Raw genomic sequence first — 23,920 nt, 5'->3', positions numbered from 1 at the left:
GGGCTTTTGCCACATTGTGCCACATTCACCTTTTCACACACATTTACTCAGTCCATCGAACAGAAACTAACACATTCATACACATTCACACACCAATGCACAGCATCGGGAGCAATTCGGGGTTCAGTATCTTGCTCAAGGATACTTCGGCATGTGGCGGGAGGAGCCAGGGATCGAACCAACAACCTTCCGATTAGTGGACACATACACATATATACATATAAACATACACATATATACACATATACATATACATACACATACACATACATATATACACACATATACATACACATACATACACATACGCATATATACGCATACAAGGGGTGGGTAAAAATATTGATACGGCAATATAATGCAATACTTTGCCGCCCAATACAATATCGATTTTTCAACTCCAAAGATTGATATTTTTTTTAAGAATAATTCAATTCAATTCAATTCAATTCAATTTTATTTGTATTGCGCCAATTCATAACAGAAGTTATCTCAGGACACTTTTCAAATAGAGCAGGTCTAGACCGAACTCTTTAAAACATTAATTACAGAGACCCAACAGTACCGCCATGAGCAAGCACTTGGCAACAAGGGCAAGGAAAAACTGCCTGTTAAAAGGCAGAAACCTAGGACAGATCCTCTCTCTAGGTGGGTGGTCGTCTGTCTCGACCAGTTGGGGTGAGAGAGAGAGAGCGAGAGACAGACAGAGAGACAGACAGGTGCACAGCAACAACAGTATTGGCAATGGCAATCTAGCAGGACCATGGCAGGAGGCTCCACCAGGATCGACAAGAACCTGCGAGAGAGGGGAAGAAGTGAAGTTAGTAACATGAATTAATGGGACATGAATGAGTGCAGAAAGAGAGAGGAAGGGAGGAGCTCAGTGCACCATGGGAACTAGGTCTATAGCAGCATAACTAAGGGATGGTTCAGGACTCACCTGATCCAGCCCTAACTATAAGCTTTATCAAAGAGGAATGTCTTAAGCCTACTCTTGAATGTGGTTAGGGTGTCTGCCTCCCGAACCACAACTGGAAGCTGGTTCCACAGGAGAGGAGCTTGGTAACTGAAGGCTCTGGCTCCTGTTCTACTTTTAGAGACTATAGGAACCACAAGTAGCCCAGCATTCAGAGAACGTAGTGTTCTAGTGGGGTAATAGGGTACTATGAGCTCTTTAAGATATGAAGGGGCCTGACCATGAAGAGCTTTATAGGTGAGGAGGAGGATTTTAAATTCTATTCTACATTTTACAGGGAGCCAATGCAGAGAAGCTAGTACAGGAGAGATGTGATCTCTTTTTCTAGTTCCTGTCAGTACTCGTGCTGCAGCGTTCTGAATTAATTGGAGCGTTTTAATGGACTTATTGGGGCAACCTGATAATAAAGAGTTGCAGTAATCCAGCCTTGAAGTAACAAATGCATGGATTAGTTTTTCTGCATCTGTCTGTGATAGTATGTGTCTAATTTTTCTAATATTACGTAAATGAAAGAAGGCGGTCCTAGAGGTTTGCTTTATGTGGGAGTTAAATGACAAATCCTGATCAAAGATAACTCCAAGATTCCTGTCAGTGGTGCTAGAGGCCAAGTTAATGCCATCTAGAGTAACTATATCTTTAGACAGTGAGTCTCTAAGGTTTTTGGGGCCAAGAACAAGAATTTCGTTTTTTTCTGAGTTTAACATCAGAAAATTGCAGCTCATCCAGGATTTTATGTCCGTAAAACATGTTTGTAATTTAGATAATTGATTAATTTTATTGGGCTTGATTGATAGATATAACTGCGTATCATCTGCATAACAGTGAAAGTTAATGGAGTGATTCCTAATAATGTTGCCTAAAGGGAGCATAGTATTGGTCCAAGTACAGAACCTTGTGGAACTCCATGACTAACTGTAGTATTTATTGAAGATTCCTCGTTAACATGTACAAACTGCGAGCGATCTGATAAATATGACTTAAACCAGCTTAGTGCGGTTCCTTTAATGCCAATTTGATGCTCAAGTCTCTGTAAAAGAATATTATGGTCAATGGTGTCAAATGCAGCACTAAGATCTAATAATACAAGTACAGAGACAAGTCCATTGTCAGAAGCAGTCAGAAGGTCATTATTAACTTTAACCAGAGCTGTCTCTGTGCTGTGATGAACTCTAAATCCTGACTGAAAATCCTCAAATAAACTATTGTTATGTAGAAAGTCACACAACTCTTTGGCGACTACTTTCTCCAGAATCTTAGAGAGGAAGGGGAGGTTAGAAATCGGTCTATAGTTGGCTAAGAGTGGACTTTTTAAGAAGGGGTTTAATTACAGCTACTTTAAAATACTGTGGTACATATCCTGATAATAAAGAAAGATTAATCATATCCAGTAAAGAAGTGCCAATTAAGGGGACAACTTGTTTAAGCAGCCTAGTTGGGATCGGGTCTAATAGACAGGTTGATGGCTTCGATGAAGAAATGATTGAAGTTAACTGATGAAGATCGATAGCAGAAAAACAGTCTGATATATATCTAAGTTTACATTGACAGAAGTCCCTGAACTTGGAGAGCCACTGATAACTGTTGATGGCAGTTGGTGATTAATTTTCTCTCTAATAGTAATAATTTTATTATAGAAGAAGCTCATGAAGTCATTGCTACTTAAGTTTATGGGGATATGTGGCTCGATAGAGCTGTGACTCTCTGTCAGCCTGGCTACAGTGCTGAAGAGGAACCTAGGGTTATTCTTATTTTCTTCTATTAGTGCTGAATAATAGGCTCCTCTGGCATTACGGAGGGCCTTTCTATAAATTTTAAGATTATCTTGCCAATTTGAGCGATATTCTGACAATTTGGAAGAGCGCCATTTCCTTTCAGATTTCCTATCTATTTGTTTTAACTGGCGGGTTTGGTGGTTATACCAAGGTGCTAGTCTCCTATGTTTTAATAATTTCCTTTTTATAGGAGCGATAGAGTCTAATGTTGATCGTAGTGAGCCTGTAGCACTATCAACAAGATTATCAATTTCAGAGGGACTAAAGTCGTTATAGGACTCTGTTAAATTCAGACATGGCATTGAATTAAACACTGAAGGAATCTCCTCCTTAAATTTAGCTACAGCACTGTCAGATAAACATCTGCTGTAGGAAGTTTTGCCTAATGGCTTATAATCTAACAACATGAATTCAAAAGTTATTAAATAATGGTCAGATAGGAAAGGATTATGTGGGAAGACTATTAAATGTTCAATATCAATGCCATATGATAGAACAAGGTGAAATGAAAATTCAAATGAATTATAATTTAGTTTAGGTTTAGGGTCCATTAAAACGCTCGAATCATATATGGCTGCTACTCCACCTCCTCGGCCTGTGCCTCGAGGAATGTGAGTATTAATATGACTGGGGGGGGTGGATTCATTTAGGCTAACATACTCCTCGTGGGACAACCAGGTCTCAGTAAGACAAAGTAAATCAATATCATAATCTGATATTAATTCATTCACTAAAACAGCTTTAGTGTTTAGAGTTGGTTTTAATTTTTATTAGATTTTTATGTTGAACTCCTTGTTTTTATTTCTTTAAATAATTTAGGTGGTCGGGGGACAGACACGGTCTCTATGGGGTTTTGGGTGGGTGACTGTTCTAAAGAAAGAGCAGAGAAGTGTGTAAGACAGCAGCTCTGCTTCCTGGTCCTCAATAATGATTCATGTTTAGACGCGTTGTGAATACAGTATGACTTCCGTACCTCCACTGCGGTAGATGGTGCCGAAGAGCGACTCTGCTGTGCGGCGCATGTATTTCTGTATTAGAGAGAGTGGCTGAGGACTTTCCAAAATGGCTATCAAAATAACAATGCCTCCGCAGTGTAAAGCCGACGTTTGGAAGCACTTTGGCTTCCAAGTTAAAAAAGATAGTAAGAACAACGAGTTGGATAAAGATAATGCCGTTTGTAAGCCTTGTCTCGCTGCCGTGAAATATTGTGGGAACACAACGAACTTGCGAGTTCACCTAGTAAGACACCACGCCAAGATATTAATTTCAGCCGTCCCACTCGGGCGGCCCGCTAAACGGGGGACGCGCGAAACAAAGATGGCTGTGCCCATATTGAGATGTATTTTCTTTGTATTTGTACTACGTTGGTCGTTTTAATGTCGATTTTAAATGCTCTTACAAACTTGTCGTGATACGTATCGTATCGTGAGGTTCTTGCCAATACTCACCACTAACATATACACAAATATACACATACAGATACACATATACATTCCACATTCACCCTTTCACACACATTCACTCAGTCCATCGAACAGAAACTAACACATTCATACACATTCACACACCGTTGCACAGCATCGGGAGGAATTCGGGGTTCAGTATCTTGCTCAAGGATACATACACATATATACATACACATATATACACATATACATACATACACATACTAGAGGTGTGAATTGTCACTGATCTTACGATTCGATTACGATTATCATGTCTTCGATTCGATTCCTCGATGCATCACGATGCTTCAAATACATTTTCCTATTAAAGCCATATAGAATATTTGACTTGACGGAATGCATTAAGATACTGTATAGTTCAATATAATACTGTTTTCTATATTACTTCATATGGTTGTTTTCATCCAAAAATACAAGTAGTAAGATATAAACAATCTTTTTTATTTAACAGTCTGAACACAGCACACACACACACACACACACACACACACACACACACACACACACACACACACACACACACACACACACACGTCTCCCGATCGTGTCATTGGACAGAGGGACAGTATTCAGTGTCTCAGCACTTTCTCACCTATGATTGTGACCATGTCCAATGCTGCCGGAGGATTAGCTCCTCTGCTATTGTGTGATGGTTTTTTGCACCTTGCGATGTGGCGGTGTGTGTACGAGGCTAATGGTATGTTTTTATTTACTGATGCCGCGCTCACTAAATGACCGGCCTGTTGGCGATACTCATCAAGTATCCGATGAAAAAAGTCCAGTGGCTTATTGACATAACTGGGGTGTAAGGTCTCTAGGTGCCGTCTTAATTAGTTTGGTTTCATGCTGTCCGCTGCCAGAGTTTAAACATTAAACACACACAGGTCTCCTCATTTCCGACCGTATTCACGGTAAACCCAGGGCTATGTAGGCTTCGTCATATTTCCTGCTCTCATTAGGTTTATGCCGGTTAACGTCACTTGCTTTTCTTGCCTCTGACATCTCCTCCGTTTTTCTTTTTACTCCTGTCAGAAACTTCTCCATCTACTGGTCTAGATGAAATGGGTTAGGCTACTGAGAATGTTATTTTTCATTTGAATGTTTATGCCGCGGCCGGAAAATTAATGAGCGACATCATTGTGTTATAATCGATTATGGTCGGCCACTGCATCGATGCAGCATCGTCCATGTCTGCATCGAGATGCATCGATTATTTGATTAATTTCAACACCTCTAGTAAATATACATACATACACATACACATACACATATATACGCATATACATATACACATATAGACATATACATACACATACAAATATATACATACACATATATACGCATATATATATATATATATATATATATATATATATATATATATATATACACACATTTATACACTTTAACTTCAGCAGTTAGCTAGTGTTTTTGTAGTGGAGACTAAACGTTAACAATGATCCATATCAGCAGTTTGAATCCAACTAAGAAATATCTCATTTCAAAAATTCCTAACGTGTTCGTAACAACACGTAACTCTAGAAACACGAGCTAAAGGGCGTTATATGTCCACAGTCTGACTGTCAATACAGGATCAATATCATCCATAAAGCTACAGTGTATACTGATCAATATCATCCATAAAGATACAGTGTATCGTGATCAATATCATCCATAAAGACACAGTGTATTCTGATCAATATCATCCATAGACAGAACCTGATTGGTCAGAAACAGACTGACTGTATGATGGTTCAGCTCCTGTTCAGAACTCCATTAAAGAAACACTGAAAATAAGAACACAGTGAAACTGTATAAAGAGACACATTAATACCTTCAGCTGGTTGAAGTCAGTTTGTTGTTGGTCAAACAGAAACATGCAGGTCAGTGTGTTCAAACACAACAGACAGACAGATAGACAGGTCAATATAAATCAATAAATTAATCAGTTATCAATAACGGTTTTACTGAGGTCTGTCTGTTGCTTCACAATAAGAGCTTTTCACTGGCTAATAACAGGAAGGCTTTTATTATGAAGCATTATTGTACAGCAGTGTTGGATCAGTCTAATGGCTGCAGTGTCAAACACCAGCAATTAGACCGATCCACATTATAGACACTTGACATTAAGCAGGTCATGTAATTGATCATCAGCAGCTGTTATCAGTTTCTCTTTGATTATTGATCAGCAGTCAAGAACTTGTTTCATATTGATCCATCAGAATGGTGTAACAGATGATCTCCTCCACCTGGTGGCAGCAGAGTATCAGTTTCACTACAGACTGAGTACTACAGACTGATACTACAGACTGATTCTACAGACTGATTCTACAGACTGATTCTACAGACCGATACTACAGACTGATACTACAGACTGATACTACAGACCGATACTACAGACCGATACTACAGACCGATACTACAGTCTGAGTACTACAGTCTGAGTACTACAGACCGATACTACAGACCAATTCTACAGACCGATACTACAGACCGATTCTACAGACTGATAATACAGACCAATTCTACAGACCGATACTACAGTCTGTTGTCAATATAACAGTAATAACAAATTATTAAATATAATATATAATATTAAAATATATTAAAATTAAAGTGTGTGTGTGTGTGTGTATATTAAACAACAACAAAAACAACAACAACTAAAACAATCAATTATTTTATACATTTATCTGAGTTACCACTGGTTGTCCTCAGTTTGTGGCATGAGGAGACATATTTTGCTGCAATAATTTGACTTTTTGGGCATTTCTCCCAGTAAATAGGGGAGTTTCTGTGTGTCTGATAATAATTCGAATTCGGGGTATATTTGGGAAATGTTTGCAAATTGTTTTTCTCTTAAAGTTTTGAATTTAGGGCATGAGGTTAGAAAATGCAGCTCTGTCTCTACCTGTCCTCTGTCACACTGGGAGCAGAGTCTCTCCTCTTCTGGTAGCCAGTTCTGTCTGTGATGACCCGTTTCTATGGCCAGGCTGTGTTCACTCAGTCTGTACATTGTCAACATTGTTCTTAGTTCAGGACATTTTATTGTGATCAGGTAATTTGCCAGTGTGAATTCTCTTTTTAGGGTCAGATAACATTGTAATTTACTTTGTGTTTTGCTCGATTCTTTCCAGTATTCAATATATTTTTCTTTTTGCTTGTTGATAATTTGGTTTGGTCTGATTGAGTTGGTGTTGCTGTCCTGAGGCTGTTGGGGACATGTTACTGCAGAGAGCCTCAGGACCAGCTGGCTGAGGGGACTCTTCTCTGGTTTCAGCTCCTGGTATGTTAGGGGCTTTGTGATGGTATGTCTGGGGGTTAACTGATTTTAAGTGATTGTAAAATTGAATTGATCTTTTCTGTATTTTTAGTAGGAGGGGGTATTGGCCGAGCTCTGCTCTGCACAGATTATTTGGTGTTTTTCTCTGCACCTGCAGGATGCTCTTACAGAACTCGCTGTGGAAAGATTCTATGACTGTTTTGTCCCATTTGTCAAATTCATTATTTAGTTTTGGTCCCCAAATTTCTCTGCCATATAGAATTATTGGTTCTAGTACAAATTGGAAAATTTTAAGCCAGATTTGGATTGGAATATAGATTTTAATGTTTCTCTTTATTGCATAGAAAGCTCTCCTTGCTTTGTCCCTCAGATCTTTCACAGCCATGTTGAGGTTTCCTGTGTATGTAATGTTGAGGCCAAGGTAAGTGTAGTTACTGACCCTAACCCTCCCTCTGTCTGTCTCTCTGTCTCTCTCTCTATCTATCTCTCTCTGTCTGTCTCTCTGTCTGTCTGTCTGTCTGTCTGTCTGTCTGTCTGTCTCTCTCTCTCTCTCTCTCTCTCTCTCTCTCTCTCTCTCTCTCTCTCTAAATTCAAATTCAAAATAGGCTTTATTGGCATGAAAAAAGCCTCAAAATACAATACGATAATACAAAATATTGAGACAATACACAATATGAAAGATATATACATTATGAACATTATATTAGTTATATACTGTGTGTGTGTGTGTGTGTGTGTGTGTGTGTGTGTGTGTGTGTGTGTGTGTGTGCCCTCCCTCAGGTTGTGGCATGTTAATACATACTGGGCAGCAAAGTGTGCCCGCTCTCCTTCTCCAGGAGTATTTTTCCCGTATCATTCAATTTTGTACATTGTAGGAGAAAGTGCATCTCTGTCTCAACCTCACCTGTCCAACAGTGACCACATTTTCTGTTTTCTTTTGGTTGCCATGATGTTTTGTGTCTTCCTGTTTGGATTGGCGGTTTGTGGTCACTGAGCCTGTACTTGGTTAGGATCTGTCTCTGCTTTCTATCTCTGACAGTAAAGAGATATTCTGCTAATTCACAATCTCTTTTAAGGGCAAGATAACATTCCAATCTACTTTGGATTTTAGTTGTTTCTTCCCAATGGTCCAGATAGCTTTCTTTACATTGTGCTATCATTTGCTTTACTCTGATTACTGTTTGTAGAGCAGTGTTGTTGTGAGGCTGGTCAGAGTGTGTCTGAGAGGGGGCAGTTAGTCTCAGTACCAACTGACATAGGGGACTCTTTTCTGGGCTCGGCTCTTGGGTTTGGAGGGCTTTGGAGTGGAGGGTGTCTCTGGGGCTGGATTTCAGGTGGTTAAAAAAGTTGAGCGTTCTCTTCTGAATGTTAATTATCAGTGGGTATCTGCCTAATTCTGCTCTACATGCATTTGTTGGTGTGTTTCTGTGTACGTGTAAAATGTATCTGCAGAATTCTGCATGTAGAGATTCTGTTGGATGTTTGTCCCAACGGGTAAAGCTCTGATGGACCCCATACTTCACTACTGTACAGCGCAATGGGCTGGATGACACTATCAAATATTTTAAGCCAGATTTTTATTGGAATATGGAAATTATAAAATGTTCTCTTAATTGTATATCTTCGAGCTTTTTCTTTTAGTGCATTCACTGCCATGTTGAAACTCCCTGATGCTGTTATGGTTATACCAAGGTAGGTATAACTCATGCTGTGTTCAATGACATGATTATTGATGGTAAATTGGTGTTTGTTCTCATGACATCTGGGGCGTTTTTGAAAGATCATGACATTGGTTTTCTTCATGTTTACTGCCAGGGCCCAGTTCTGACAGTACTTTTCTACTACGTCCAGCTGTAGCTGTAGTCCTTGTTCAGTAGGAGACAGTAGAACAAGGTAATCAGCATAAAACAAAGACTTCACCTCTCTATCTAGGAGGGAGAGGCCATGAGCAGCCCATTTATCTAACTCAACAGCCAGTTCATTTATATAGACATTAAATAAAGTCGGACTTAGATTGCAACCCTGCGGAACGCCTCTTCTCTGGGGGAAGAAATCAGTTAGTTTGTCTCCAGTTTTAACAGCACACGTTTTCCAAATACATTGATTTAACCAGATCATACATTTTGCCACCTATACCACAGTTTAAAAGTCTGTAATAGAGCCCTTCATGCCAAATAGAGTCGAAAGCTTTCTTGAAATCAATAAAGCAGGTGAATATTTTTCCATTCTTAAGTTTGTTGTACATGTTTGTTGATTAAAGTGTGAAGGCTATATACACTGTCGGTGGTGTGGTGTTTTGGGAGGAAGCCAATCTGACTTTTACTTAAGATTGACTGATCCTCAAGGAAATCTCGTATTCTTGTATTAAGAATACTACAGAATAGTTTACCTAGACAGCTGCTGACACAGATGCCACGGTAGTTATTAGGGTTATGAATAAGGGAAATTAGCCCTTTGCACCAGATGTTGGGAAAACATCCTGCCTGTAATATAACATTGAACAAATGTAACACTGCACCCTGCATTTCTGGGGTGCTGCTTTGAGCATTTCGTTTCTAATGCTGTCTGGACCACAAGCTTTTCTTGGCCTCAGACATTTTGTCTGTGTGGTTATTTCTTCCCAAGTAATTTCGAAATCAAGGGGGTTTTGGTTGTCTTTAATTGTTTCTTCTAATTTTGGGAGTTTTTCTTTCATAATACACTGATCTGAGTTAATTGATTTGATTGATTGGTATGTCTTTGTACAGATTTTCAAAATGTGATCTCCCGATGTCACCGTTTTGGATGGGTAATGTCTGCTGTTGCTTTGTGTTGAACTTGTTCCACATATCCCAGAATTGATTTTGGTTAATGGCATTCTCAATATCTTCAAGTTTCAATTGGGTATAATTTTGTTTTTTGATCCTAATTGTGTATTTATATGTATTTAAATTTCATTGTATCAAATGCGCGGGGCTAGGTTGTTCGGTTGGCGATGTTTCTCATTTGCTATTTTTCTCAGCTTAACTATGTACAGGCCTAAGGCCCGACAGAGATGCATCTCCCTGCCACTTTGATTTAATATTGAGTCAAGGTTATTCCGACGGGTGATGTTTGGTGTGGTAAACAGGGGGGCCTGACTGAATCCATGGTTGTTGCACTGTGTGTCAATGATATCAGGTTCAATTCCTGTACGTCCATTCACATCTCCAGTTAGAAGTACATTTCCCTGGGCATGGAAATAGGTGATTTCTGAATTTAGGGTGTCAAAAATGTCCTTTTCAAAATAAGGAGAATCCACTGGGGGTATGTAAATTGCACATAGGTATGGATCCCTATCGGTTATGCCTAGGGTTTGATCTAACCTCAACCAAATGTGCGATTTACCCTGTTTTACATGTGAGATCTGATGCAAAGATCACCTTTATACCACACCAAAAAAGCCGGGTGCACAGGGTGTGCAGCATCTCCCTGATGTCTCTCAGCTCACAGGTAGCAGGGGGAGGGGCTGTGACAGCAGGCCGGGCTACAGCTGCAGCATAGCTCTGCTTGAGGGCTTCCGAGGGTTCTTTCTCAACATCTTCATTGCTTGGCCTGTGGTGCTGCAACGTTTAGACAGCACTTTCTTAAAAGGAAAAAACTTGTTGGTGTCCAGGAATTTCCCGTTCAGCCAGCAGGACCACTTGTGGGGCTTGTTCTTCAGGCTGAGTGGAGGGCAGCTGGGATGGTAGGGTGCAGAGCAGAGATGGTGGGACAGAGACAAGGCAGGGGTTGGGATGACTAGCAGTCTCTGTAGTTGTCTTTGTGGGGACTGTTGAGATTTGGTCTGTCAGGTGTCGGACTTGCCTGCTGAAGTTCCTGTCTCTGTTCTCAGCGTCCTCCTTGACTTTGGCTAACTGAGCCCGGAGCACACTGTTTTCCTGTTTTAGTGCCTCTACACTTCCTCTTACCTCAGATGTCGAGGTCTGGTTGTCTCTCTTGAGCTGCTGGAGCTCCTCTTGAAGCTGCTGCACAATGTTGTCTAGGGGGGCAGACAGCCTGGCCTGGGTCAGCTCTTTGAATTCAGCAAAGTCCAGCTCCAGCAGGGCCATACTCTCCTTGAGCTGGTTGGTGGAGCTGGCAGGTGTGGGAGGGGCACAGATGGACAAGGTGTTGGGGTTCTCTGTTGGGCTCTCATCATCTTCACTGTCAAACGGAACATTGCACCTCTTGGTGTCCACCTCAGCTTTGATCAGGGAGAAGAAAACTTCTTCAGAGGATTTCAAGTTTTCTTCGCCCCCCTGGACCATCACCTTTCCCTTTGTGTAGTAGGTGATGGTGAGCAGGGGGTCATCCTTGTTCATGTGTTTCTCCTTACAAATCTTCAATTGGCCTCCTGAGCCGATGCCCTCACTGGAGATGTAAGGATATTTCTTGCATAGACTTTCCTTCCAGATGTATATGGAGCCTGTGAAGAATATGAGGTTGTTCTTCTTCCTCCCTTCTTTGTGTAGTGCATAGTCCGTGAACAAGACTTCTTTGTTCTCCTAAAGTGTCTTTTTCTTAAACTTCTCCCTGGCTGCTGCACTCTTACAGAGAGCAGGCTATTTAACCTCCCTGCTCTCTGTTCTCTGCTTGGCTGTTTCCATGGCGACCACTTTGTTTGTTTACTAGTGGGCTAACTCTTTACTGTTGCTAGCTTTTTTAGCCTTTAAACACAGTTATTAATGTTATGATTTTTGGTTTGTTCTTTTCTTCTCCTCCTTATCTTTATAAAACACCTTCTGTTATCTTATTTAGTCTGGTTCCTCCTTAGAAATGTTCTACACTGTGGCAAGTGGTAGCTTACAGCAGTTGATACACAGTTTCCAGCTAGCTTTTGAAAGTCAGCTGGTTGTTTTCATTTAAAAAATATATCCAAAGATGGTATTTTCTTTCTTCTGTTTTGCTGATAAAGTACGAGTCCTTTTTGAAGAAAATTTGATGATTTTTTTGCAAAATGTCCCACTGTTTAGGTCCATGTTTGAGATGAATTCAGGACCACATTTTTCATGCAGCCTTCTCTAGTGGACTTTTGGAATTCTCTCTCTCTCTCTCGGAATAAATAACTTCCAACTTCACTGGAACTAATCGGACTGATACGATGGATGATGGATAACGTTAACAGTTTCCTTTTTTCTTAAAACATATTTTTATTTGCTTTTTTCAGAACACAGTACAGGAAAGAAAACAAAAATATAGAACATACAGTAACAGTAACAGGCAGTTGTACAAAATAAAAGGCAAAGTGCATTTCATTGTGATGTGCCATGAGGGCAAAGACATACTAAGGATAATAAATAAACCTGACTTAATTCATATTGGGGATACACTGGGGAGGGATGGGGGGATTAGCTTAGCTCTGATAAACTTGATAAATGGTTTCCAAATCCAGTCAAATTTATCAGAGGGACTGTGTATTGTGTGTCTCAGTTTCTCTAGCTTGAGATGCTGTACCACCTCCCTCAGCCACTGAATCAAGCTTGGTTGCTGAGGAGACTTCCAATGGAGAAGAATCGGTCTTCGTGCTAGCAAAGTAACAAATTTTGTCATGTGGAGTTTAACTCCTGTGAGATTCTTGTTGTTCTCTCCTGCTACACCAAAAATGGCTATCATAGGATCTGGCTTTTGAAAACATCTGACAGTGTTCCAAAAATTGAGTTCCAATAGGTGGACAGTTTAGAACAATGCCAAAATGAGTGAGCTAAAGGAGCAGGTGATACTCTGCATCTGTCACAGATAGAGTCTACCACTGGGAACACTTTAGAGAAATGAAGGCGGTGGAGCACCCTGAACTGAATAAGACCATGCCAAGCACAGACTGATGCTGTATGGACCCCCTCTAAGGCCTTTCTCCACTGCTCTGCTGCCACAGCCATCCCCAGATCCCCCTCCCATGCAGATCTTAGAGTCTCCAAAGAAGGATTTTGCAGGTTGGACAGGAAATGATAAAGATAGGATATTGCACCCCGTCGGGAAGGCTCAAAGGAAAACAGGGTTTCCATGGGCAACTCTTCAGGCAGATTAGGAAAAGAGGGAGTAGCTTTAATATAACTACGAACCTGGAGGAATCTAAAAAAATTGGATTGTGGTTAGGGGTGGGCGACACGGGCAAAAAATAATATCTCGGTATTTTTCCTTTAAAATGTGATTGGAATTGTCTGAGTTAGGGCTTGTGTCCACCAAATGCGTTTTTAGCGCTGAGAGCGCTCAAAAACTCATTTTCCAAGCGCCCAGCGGTGTTAAAAGTTGAACAGATTTCAACTTGAAGCGCTCTGAGCGCTGTGCTAAAAAAATGTCTCTGCTGACATCTTTTTACCGCTGAAGGAGCTTAGTGCTCTGAACACTGAAGCTCATACGATTTGTATTCAAAATAGGCGCTGCTAGCACTAAAAACGTGTTTGGTGGACACAGTCCGTTATCAGTGTTTTCGAAACCAAACCATTTCCATGCCAGAGAGGTAGACCCACATCTCGGCAATAAGAGTGCGACTAATAATTTTTCTAGGTTGCACTGGTGCACCTGACGCTGCCTGGGTGAAAACATAAATTTATTTCGCAAGCGCATCATCTCTCTGTGTTCTCCTGTGACTGAACTCACACACTCATGTTAGGATCATATCGTGTTCTAAACCAATAAGAGACAGAACTAGGGTGGGTCTTTGCTATTGATTGGCTGTGGTCCTGTTCACCCCAAATTAAAAAGATCAAAACATATTCCTTCAGACAGGACTGGCTGAAACAATTTCCCTGGCTGAGGTACAACAAAGGACGTAACGCAATGTACTGTGTGTACTGTCAGGAGTGCGGTCAGAATATGGCCGGAAATATTGCATTTGTGAGCGGGTCAACAACGTTTCATATCGAACTTTTAATTGGAAATGTTTTGTTTTGCTTAGTGTTTTAGTTTGAAATGTTCAATTTCAGCTGAGTGAAGCACTTTAAACACTTTATTTTTCTTTTTATATATGATTGTGCTTCAAATAAAGACAAGCATTTCTCTACACCTTATTCTTGTTTAAAAAATCATTCACATTATATAAAAGTTATGGAGAGCGATAAAAAGGTGCACCAGTGCAACCAATGCAAAAAGACTGTTGCAAGGAGGATGCTAGCAAGAGGTCACGTGATCATGTCATGTGATCACGTAGGCCCACTAGTCGTGTGACTGAATCCTGCCATGCTGTAGAGAGCGTTGCTGCACCGTGTATTAAGTGGAAGTGAGGAGTTTCCGCGTGTGTTTCAATATTTTTGGCGAAGTAATGTAAATACTCGATAATGGAAATTTGCACATCGTCAAAACAACAATGACGATATTATCGCAAACGATATAAATCACCCACCTCTAATTGTGGTAAATTAAATTTATGCCTCAGTTGTTCAAAGGTAGGAAATATATTATCTATAAAGAGAGCCTTCATGTTGTCCACACCACCCTGCTTCCAAATGCCATAGGAGTCATCCCCGATGGACAGAGAGAAGAGGTGGCTGGGGTGAATAAGGGCAAGTAGAGAACCACTCTGCCAACCATAGTTTTTCCTAATAATGGACCATATTTTCAGGGACTGTGTTACAATGGGATTGTTCCTGACATATTGTAGTGATAGAGGCATTGGAGAAGACAAAAGGGCAGTCAAAGATGTCAGATAGCATGAGTTGTGTTCCATTTGTACCCAAATTGGGTTGTCAAAATAGAACCAAAAGGAGAAAGCATGAAGGTTACACGACCAGTAGTAAAGCTGAAAATTTGGTAGTCCCATTCCCCCACCCGGCTTCAGCCTCTGCATGCTTTCCTAATTCTAGGTCTCTTCCTATTCCAAATAAAAGTAGAAATTATTTTATCAATGGATGTAAAGAAGGATTTTCGTAGTAGTAGTAGTATAGGAATAGTTTGGAATAGGAACTAAAATTTTGGAAGAATGTTTGGAAGAACATTTTTACTGCATTGATTCTACCTGCCAAAGAGATAGGGAGACGGGACCACCTCTCAAGTTCACAAACAGTTTGCTCAAATAGTGGTTTAAAATTTGCATTCAACAAGCCGTTTATACCTCTTGTTACTACCACTCCCAAATATTTCACTGAATTTGTTATTTTAAATGGGAAATGTGAGCATGAAAGGCTTTGGGCAGTTTTGTTGATTGGAAACAGTTCACTCTTTGACAAGTTTAACTTATAACCTGAGACCTCACCATACTTCTTCAGAGTAGACATTATGTTGGGGATGGATTCATAGGGATTTGTTACATATAAAAGCAGGTCATCCGCATATAAAGAGACCCTGTTTTCTACCCTTCCTCTATAGATTCCCTCGTAGCCCCTGAGGGAGCGTAGAGCAATAGCCAGGGGCTCAATAGCAAGGACGAATAAGAGTGGGGAAAGAGGGCAGCCCTGCCTTGTCCCCCGTCGCAGGGGGAAATAGGGAGATCTAAAAGAATTGGTCAGTACAGAGGCCAGAGGAGACTGATAAAGCAGCTTAACCCAGGTTATAAAATTATCCAATCCAATCCAACTTTATTTGTTAAGCACTTTAAAAACAACCAAAGTTGACCAAAGTGCTGTACAGGAGAATAAATAAGACATCATAAATGTAAACAGTGATGATGATGATGAAGACCACTGTGAGGAATATAGACAGTGATGGCGACAACACTGGAAAGTTCCCGTGGCAGACAACACAGACGAAGTCCGACGGCGACGAGCTCGATGTCCGGGCTGCAGACACGCTCTTTCACACACATGTGCCCGGCGTTACACCAGCTGTTGTTTATGAGCACGGACAGTCCCCCTCCTTTCTTCATGCCGGTCGCGGTGGTGTCCCTGTCGGCTCGAACCGTCTGGAAGCCGGGAATGGTGACGTTGGAGTCGGGTATCTGCTCGATGATTGCAGGGATGTAGAGTTTAAAGCTCCTCTTCTTCATCCTCCGTTTAACCCCCGCTCTGCAGCCTCACCAACTCCTCCTCAGCTCCTCCGGTATGGAGGGTCTCTCTCCGGTCAGGATGCTAGGGGGCCTCAGGGCGATCATCTGATCGTGGGTGAAAACAATGCGACTCCCCGGCGCCATGGAGACCAGCATAAACAAAAAATAAAAAGTGCTCAAAAACGCCAAAAAAGTATTTAGGCGACATGAACAAAGTAGTAAGAAAGTAAGAAAGTAAGAAAAGAGTTCAAAATAGCAAAAACACACTGAAAACCCACTAAAACTACAACAATGAAAAGGAGCTGCCATGACAGGCTGCCGTTGTCCCCCGCGCCATTCCATTATCACCAAGTTCAAACTTTTCAAGAACTGCAAAAAGAAAATCCCACTCAACTTGGTCGAAGGCTTTTTCAGCATCGAAAGACACAAGAACCTCTGCATGCTGAGGAGCCAAATCAGGAGAGTATAAAATGTTGTAGAGCCTACGCAGGTTAGAAAATAACCTAGTCTGATCCGGTGATAGGAGAACTTTTTCCAGTCGCGTGGCAAGCATCTTGGCTAACAATTTTGTATCCACGTTTAACAGACTAATTGGTCGATAGGGTCTTTACCTTCCTATAACAGAACTGATATAGAAACCTGATAAAAGGTAGGAGGGAGCGTTCTGGCGTTAAAGGCTTCATTGAAAGCATCAAGCAGTACAGGCCCCATCTGGGCCTGGAGTTTTAGAGCTTTGCATAGTCTTTATTGCATGTGTCCTGGAGCGAAAGAGGTTCAGCAAGACTAGCCTTGTGGCCTGCTTCTATTGTAGGAATTTGTAATTTATTTAGAAATTCACCTATTAATGCAGGGTCACCTTTGGACTCAGAGGTATAGAGGTTTGTATAAAAAGACTTAAATTCACTGTTGATTTCCTGTTGATCAGTAAGACTTTCACCACTGGCCGTGCAAATTTCTGCTATGAGTCTCGATGAGGCTGCTTGATGAATTTGGTGAGCCAATAGGCGCCCCGCCTTCTCCCCCTGCTCATACAGTCTATGTCTAGTCTGAAGTAATAGCTTAGCTGTTTCATCAGTGGAAGGAGATCAAAATCTGACTGAAGAGAGATCCTCTTATTGTATAGGTCTGGAGAAGGAGTTATTGAATTCTGGCGGTCGATTTCCAACATTTCATCTGTATTCTCAAACAGGCGTTTTTGACGTAAGCGATGAGTAGATTTAGCATAAGAAATGATTTGCCCTCGAATATAGGCTTTAAGAGCCTCCCAAAGTGTTCCTTTTGAAACTTCTCCATTATCATTAATAGAAAAAAATTGATTTATCTGGCTGGACATGAATTTAACAAATGCAACATCTGATAGCAACAAATTATTAAATCGCCAAGAAGCAGCCGTTGATTTATGCTGAAATGCCAGTTGTATCAACTGGTCGAGACAGACGACCACCCACCTAGAGCCAAAGGATCTGTCCTAGGTTTCTGCCTTTTAACAGGCAGTGTTTCCTTGCCCTTGTCTCCAAGGTCTTGCTCATGGTGGTACTGTTGGGTCTCTGTAATTAATGTTAAAGAGTTCGGTCTAGACCTGCTCTATTTGAAAAGTGTCCTGAGATAACTTCTGTTATGAATTGGCGCTATACAAATAAAATTGAATTGAATTGAATTGAATTAACAGATGTGGGGCATGATCAGAAATAACAATAGCTTCGTAATCACAGTGTTTTACTTGTGGCAAAAGTTTTTGGTCTAGAAGAAAGTAATCAATCCGTGAATATGATTGGTGAACCAGGGAGAAAAAAAAAGTGATGGGTAGATAGATTTAATATTTTTAAAATGCCAGGGATCAACCATCCCATAATCTTTTAGAAAAGACTCTATACACTTTGCTGATCTAGAAAGTGGCTGAGAGGTTTTGGAAGATCTGTCCAGCTTTGGATTTAAAACACAATTGAAATCTCCGCCCATAATTACACAGTGAGAATTTAAACTAGGAATTGAAGCCCATAAAGATGAGAAAAAATGATCATCAAAGTTGGGAGCATATATACAAATTAGGATGAGTGGGACATTGTACAGCTTTCCTTCCACCATTCTATACCTACCCTGGCTATCAGAAGAGGACCGGGAACAAATAAAAGGAGTATGCTTGCTTATTAAAATCGCTGCTCCCCTGGATTTAAACTGGAAGCGGGAGTGATACACCTGTCCCACCCAGCCTCTGTGTAAAAAAGCATGGTCTTGAGATCTCAGGTGGGTCTCCTGCAGAAATACTATGTCTGCCTTTAATTTTTTAAGATGTGCCAAAAATCATGCCCCTTTTTACAGCGCTGTTCATACCCTTTGTGTTCCAGGTGATTAGTTGAACCAAACTCCCCACTCGTATGCATGTTAGTCATATAATTTCAGGTTCAGATATGCCGATGAAGCCACATCACAAACCCGAACGTAGAGCTACAACTGCCATAGAAACATGGAAACAACACAAACATGAAATTATGCCCCACCTTCCCTCCCTTACCTTTCCCCAAATGAAAGGTGCAACAAACCCCACATTTCAAACCTAACTTAGTGCTACAGCACTGCTCTGCTTAACTAATCAGCCTGAATTTCCTAAATTTAGCTCCCTTGAACATAAGAAATAATTGTTCCACATTTCCCAACACACTATATTCTAAATAATGGTCATCCCTTGTTTGCCGAATGACACGTGAAGCGACATGAATATATCGCCACCTTTCAGCTGAATCTGTTACGAACAGTATAAACAAATATATAAAGTTAACACTGCTGGCCACTCAGTACTTAGACAATCAAGTTAAATGCCTATAAAGCATACGTGTGAATATATAAATATTCATTCAGCATTCAGTGCCAAAGAGTAAACCAGAAAAGAAAAAGGGAAAAAAAGAGCATGGGTAATCAAGTGAACATTACCAGGTAGGTCAGCCGGCAAAGTTAGACCATAACATTATCCTGGGTGTTGATTGAAGAGGAAGTTACCGTTCCAGCGTTATCAAGATCCTAGATCGGAGATAGGTCCATCAGCCAAACATAACTGCAGATGTAATATGTAGTCCATATGCGCCATAAACAAAATAAGGACTGATCGAAAGAGAATTGTCCATCAGCTGCCAGGTATGCGACACCTCGCTGGCGACACTCCCCGCTGTATCTTGGCCAAAGAAACCCACTCAGAGAGTGGAAATTGCCCATCCCGTAGAAATTAGAAATTATCCATGTCGTGGAGAAATCTTAGACTGATAGAAGTCCTCCGCCGCTTGTGGGGAGTCGAAGGTGTGCCGCACCCCGTTTAGGTTGAGGTCCTTTTTTTGGGTTTTGGTGCTAGCGATCGGTGGGCCCGGTCAATTTCCACCAGAGTGGGAAAATTTCAGGGATAAGCTCCGCCATTAATTTGGTGGGGCAGGCGTCCTCTGCTCCCTCCTGGACGCCGATGAACCTCAAGTTTTTGCGCCGGCTCCTGCTTTCCATATCGAAACACTTGTCCTTTAACTGCTTCAGCTCCTTCGCTTTCTACTCGTCTTTTTGCTCTAATTGTTGAATTCGGCCGAGAACCTCCAAGAGAGTGCGCCATGTCAGCCTGCTCAGTTGTCACCCCGGCATGATCATGTCGGAGTCGGTTAATCTCCTTTCCCAACTTGTGGCGCTGACCTTGAAAACTTGTTGTAGTTTCCGAACGCATGGCCTCAATTTCTTGCCTCAGCTCTGACCACAGAGTAGACATTTCTGCTCTGAAGTCTGTCAGGATAGCTTCACGGGAAAGTTGAAGTTCTTCTCGAAGGAGTTGAACAGTCAGCTGGCTGCCCTTCGCCATCTTGACCCAATCTTTAGCTTAGCCGTGAAACTATCGTTCACTATCGTTGTTTTCTAATTTTATTTCTTTACCGGCCAAAGCTCCGTGTCCGTGTTAATTGGATAAGGAATTTTAACCAGTTTCACTTCAAGATAATCAAACTATGGTCGTAGAAATGTGTAAAATAAGTGAAAAAAACGGGCGCCTACGAGACCTACGTCTGCTCCATACCACGGTCACTCCTCCCTCCAATATTAACAGTTTGTGATTAATTAACTGGCTACAAACTGGCTCCTCTTCCTCCGTTTCACTCCGGTTCTGTGGCTCATTCGGGCCCCGCTCCCCGGCAGTATTCCCCACTGGGTCCCTCTGCTGCTATGCTAGCAGTGTTTAAACTCCCCCTGTCCTTCCAGCTCGGGTACAGACAGCTAATAGGACCGCTAACTAGCTAATAGCAGCTAGCACAAGGCGCAGCTCCTGAACGCTATTTAACATTGTGGAAAGTGTACACAACACTGTCATTAATCTGCAGTGTGTGTGTGTGTGTGTGTGTGTGTGTGTGTGTCTGTCTGTCAGGTCCTCAACCAGGTGCATCCTAACCTGGTGTCCCAGCAGGAGGCGCTGCAGTACGTGGAGGAGCTGATCCTGCTGCTGCTCAGTATGCTGTGCCAGGCTCAACCCCGAACTGTACAGGAAGTGGAGGTAACACACACACACACACACACACACACACACACACACACACACACACACACAATAATCAATAACTGTATTGAAGTCTGAGCTGTGATCAGTATAAAACTGTTATTATTTATTATAAACACAGTGATTAGTTAATGAGTTACTTATTATTATCAATATCAACATACAACAGACAGATTGTCTGTACGTGGTTTATCAATAAAGTTGTGTTGCTGTCTGTTTAAATAAAGTTAGAACCAGCTGCCTGCTGACATCACTGTCAGGCTCTACTGTGATTGGGCTGGTTTGCTTCTTGTTTCCAGCTGATGGAGGCTGCTCTCTGGTAAAATACCACTGACCTCTGACCTCTCACTGCTCCTCAGGCTCTGTGTGTGTGTGTGTGTGTGTGTGTGTGTGTGTGTGTCCTACCTGTCTGATGGACCTGGATGTGCCAGACAACCAGAACCAGATCTGGTCTGCATTCAGGTGGAGGACAGGAAGTGGACAGGAAGTGCTGGTTAAACCACATCAGGGTCCTCTGAGGTCGGAGGTTGGAGGATCACTGACACACTGTAAAAAAAACCCGATAATATTCCAGCAGCTAAAAGACAACAGTAAAAGAATAGAAAGTAACTGGCATGTACAAATAGTCATTTTCTATAATTAAAATACAGTTTTTGCCTTTAATTTGACACAAAATCTTTTTTATATTTAATTAAAGATATTTACACTGTAAAACAATGATCTATAATACAGTTGACCTCTGCTATAATACAAATAATCAGGCTATTATTAGATTTGTCTTATTTTATTCTGAACTTTAAAAGTTATAGCTCTTTTACATAATTTTATTAATGTATTAACAGAATTAAACTTGAATTTAACAGTTTAATCGATTAATTAAACAGTAAATATAGATTATATTTTTGCAAAATGTAATTTAATTTGATTTAATAATTTTATTTGGAAAAAAAGGAAATTTTCTTTTAAATAAGCAGTAATTCTATGATTATTTACAGTTAATTTACATTAAACACGTAAATTCACAGGATATTTACATACATTACACACATTTACATGTATTTAATAAACACTCACTACATCAACATTGTGGCACCAGACAGGACGTCTGTCCGTACGTTTGTTTCCTCCTTGAAGACGCTCTCAGAGGATAACACTGGGTCATAAAGCCGTACCCGGCGGCATTTCAAGGTTAGCTTCTTGTTGTTAGCTACTTTAGCTGCTAACTAGCTAACATCAACAGCTGATGCAACTAACTTAGCAGTCCTATCAGGTGACTCTGGTGGGAGCTCAGAGCAGCGGGACTCTGTTGCTCTGTAGTTCAGGAGGTTTGGACCTCCGTGAGCGCCGGTGCCTCCGGCTCCAGTCCGTTAGCAGCAGTTAGCAGTTAGCTAATAGCTACAAGTTGATAACATCAGTCCATCAGTGAACTGTGTGAATCCCTGAGAGCTGACCAGCTGCAGACATCAGAGGGAAAACAGAAACTGAGTAACTATGGTAACCGTTATGGCTTCATTTATGTGATCGTGCTTTTAATGTGGAAATCCACTTCCTGTCCTCCAGCTGTAGTCCACAGGAACAAAAGAGAGGAACTGCATCATAGACATCAATCAGAGTGCAGCCAGCAGCTGATTGGCTGCAGGGTCCAGTTGTGTGTTGTGATTGGTCTGTGTTCTGTCCAATCAGCAGTGTGATCAACAACAGAAACAAACTGCTTCCTGTTTCTGTTCCATACTCACTGTTAGACCAGCTCAGTCCTGGTCCCCGTCCTCACCTGTCCCGTCCCTCTTCCTGCCAGGAGCGAGTCCAGAAGAGCTTCCCTCACCCGATCGATAAGTGGGCAATCGCCGACGCTCAGGCTGCCATCGAGAAGAGGAAGAGGAGGAACCCGCTGGCTCTGCCTGTGGACAAGATCCACCCACTTCTCAAGGTACGCTGGCCTTCATCATCCTCATCTTCATCATGCACGCTCGCTCTCGCTCACCGTTTCCCATGATGCTTTGTGTTGCTAGGAGGTGCTGGGCTATAAGGTGGACCACCAGGTGTCGGTCTACATGGTGGCCGTGCTGGAGTACATCTCTGCCGACATCCTGAAACTGGCAGGAAACTATGTGAGGAACATCCGACACTACGAGATCTCCCAGCAGGACATCACTGTGGCCATGTGTGCCGACAAGGTACCGAAACGCAGCCAGATCTTTCTCGCTGCGACCGTAGGAGCCCCAAGTAATCAATAAACGGATCAATTTGATGCTGAAATGACAACATTATGATGATTTGTATAGTCTAAATTCTTAAAATGTCTGTTTTCTGAATGGAGTTTGGTTGATCAGGGCTATGAGTTAACTTGGTTCTTAGTGAAGTAAAATGAGTGTTTCACCTGTCTGTCTGTCTCACTGGTCTGTCTGTCGGCCTGTCTCACCTGTCTGTCTGCCTGGCTCACCTGTCTGTCTGTCTGTCGGCCTGTCTCACCTGTCTGTGCTCAGGTGCTGATGGACATGTTCCACCAGGACGAGGAGGACATCAGCTGGTTCCCTCTGATGGACGAGGAGCCGTCGGCCAATGAGGAGCAGAGTTACTACGAGCTAGTGAGGAGCTTCATGTCTGACGGCCGACAGTTTGTGAGACAACTGAACCTGCTGATCAAAGTGTTCAGAGAACCCTTCAACTCCAACCTCATGCTCTTCTCACAGCACGTACGTACCACTGTTGATCTCCTGTATGATTGTTGATCTCCTGTATGATTGATCACCTCTCTGATCAGTGTATTGATCCTGTATTCATCAGGATGTGGACAGTATCTTTAGTCGGATCGTGGATATCCACGAGGTGACGGTGAAGCTGTTGGGTCTCATCGAGGACACGGTGGAGATGACAGATGAAGGAAGTCCTCATCCTCTGGTGGGAAGCTGCTTCGAGGACCTGGCTGAGGTCTGTACCTGTCTGTGTCTGTGTCTGTGTCTCTACCTGTCTGTGTCTCTACCTGTCTGTCTGTGATT

General features: G+C 41.7%; 1 protein-coding gene across 1 annotated transcript in view; it reads left to right on the top strand.

The window, feature by feature from the left end:
• Window positions 1–23,920, top strand: part of LOC127353424 (son of sevenless homolog 1-like) — a 52,098-nt gene that overhangs the window by 3,807 nt on the left and 24,371 nt on the right. The window contains 5 exon segments of the mRNA XM_051382644.1: window positions 20,796–20,921; window positions 22,720–22,851; window positions 22,934–23,098; window positions 23,408–23,617; window positions 23,709–23,852. Of these exon segments, the coding sequence (XP_051238604.1) occupies window positions 20,796–20,921; window positions 22,720–22,851; window positions 22,934–23,098; window positions 23,408–23,617; window positions 23,709–23,852 (777 nt within the window).

Source organism: Dicentrarchus labrax, unplaced genomic scaffold (genome assembly GCF_905237075.1).
Source record: "Dicentrarchus labrax unplaced genomic scaffold, dlabrax2021, whole genome shotgun sequence".
Lineage (NCBI taxonomy): Eukaryota > Metazoa > Chordata > Actinopteri > Moronidae > Dicentrarchus > Dicentrarchus labrax.
Note: the sequence above shows the minus strand (reverse complement) of the source record. Positions and strands in the feature narration are given on the sequence as shown.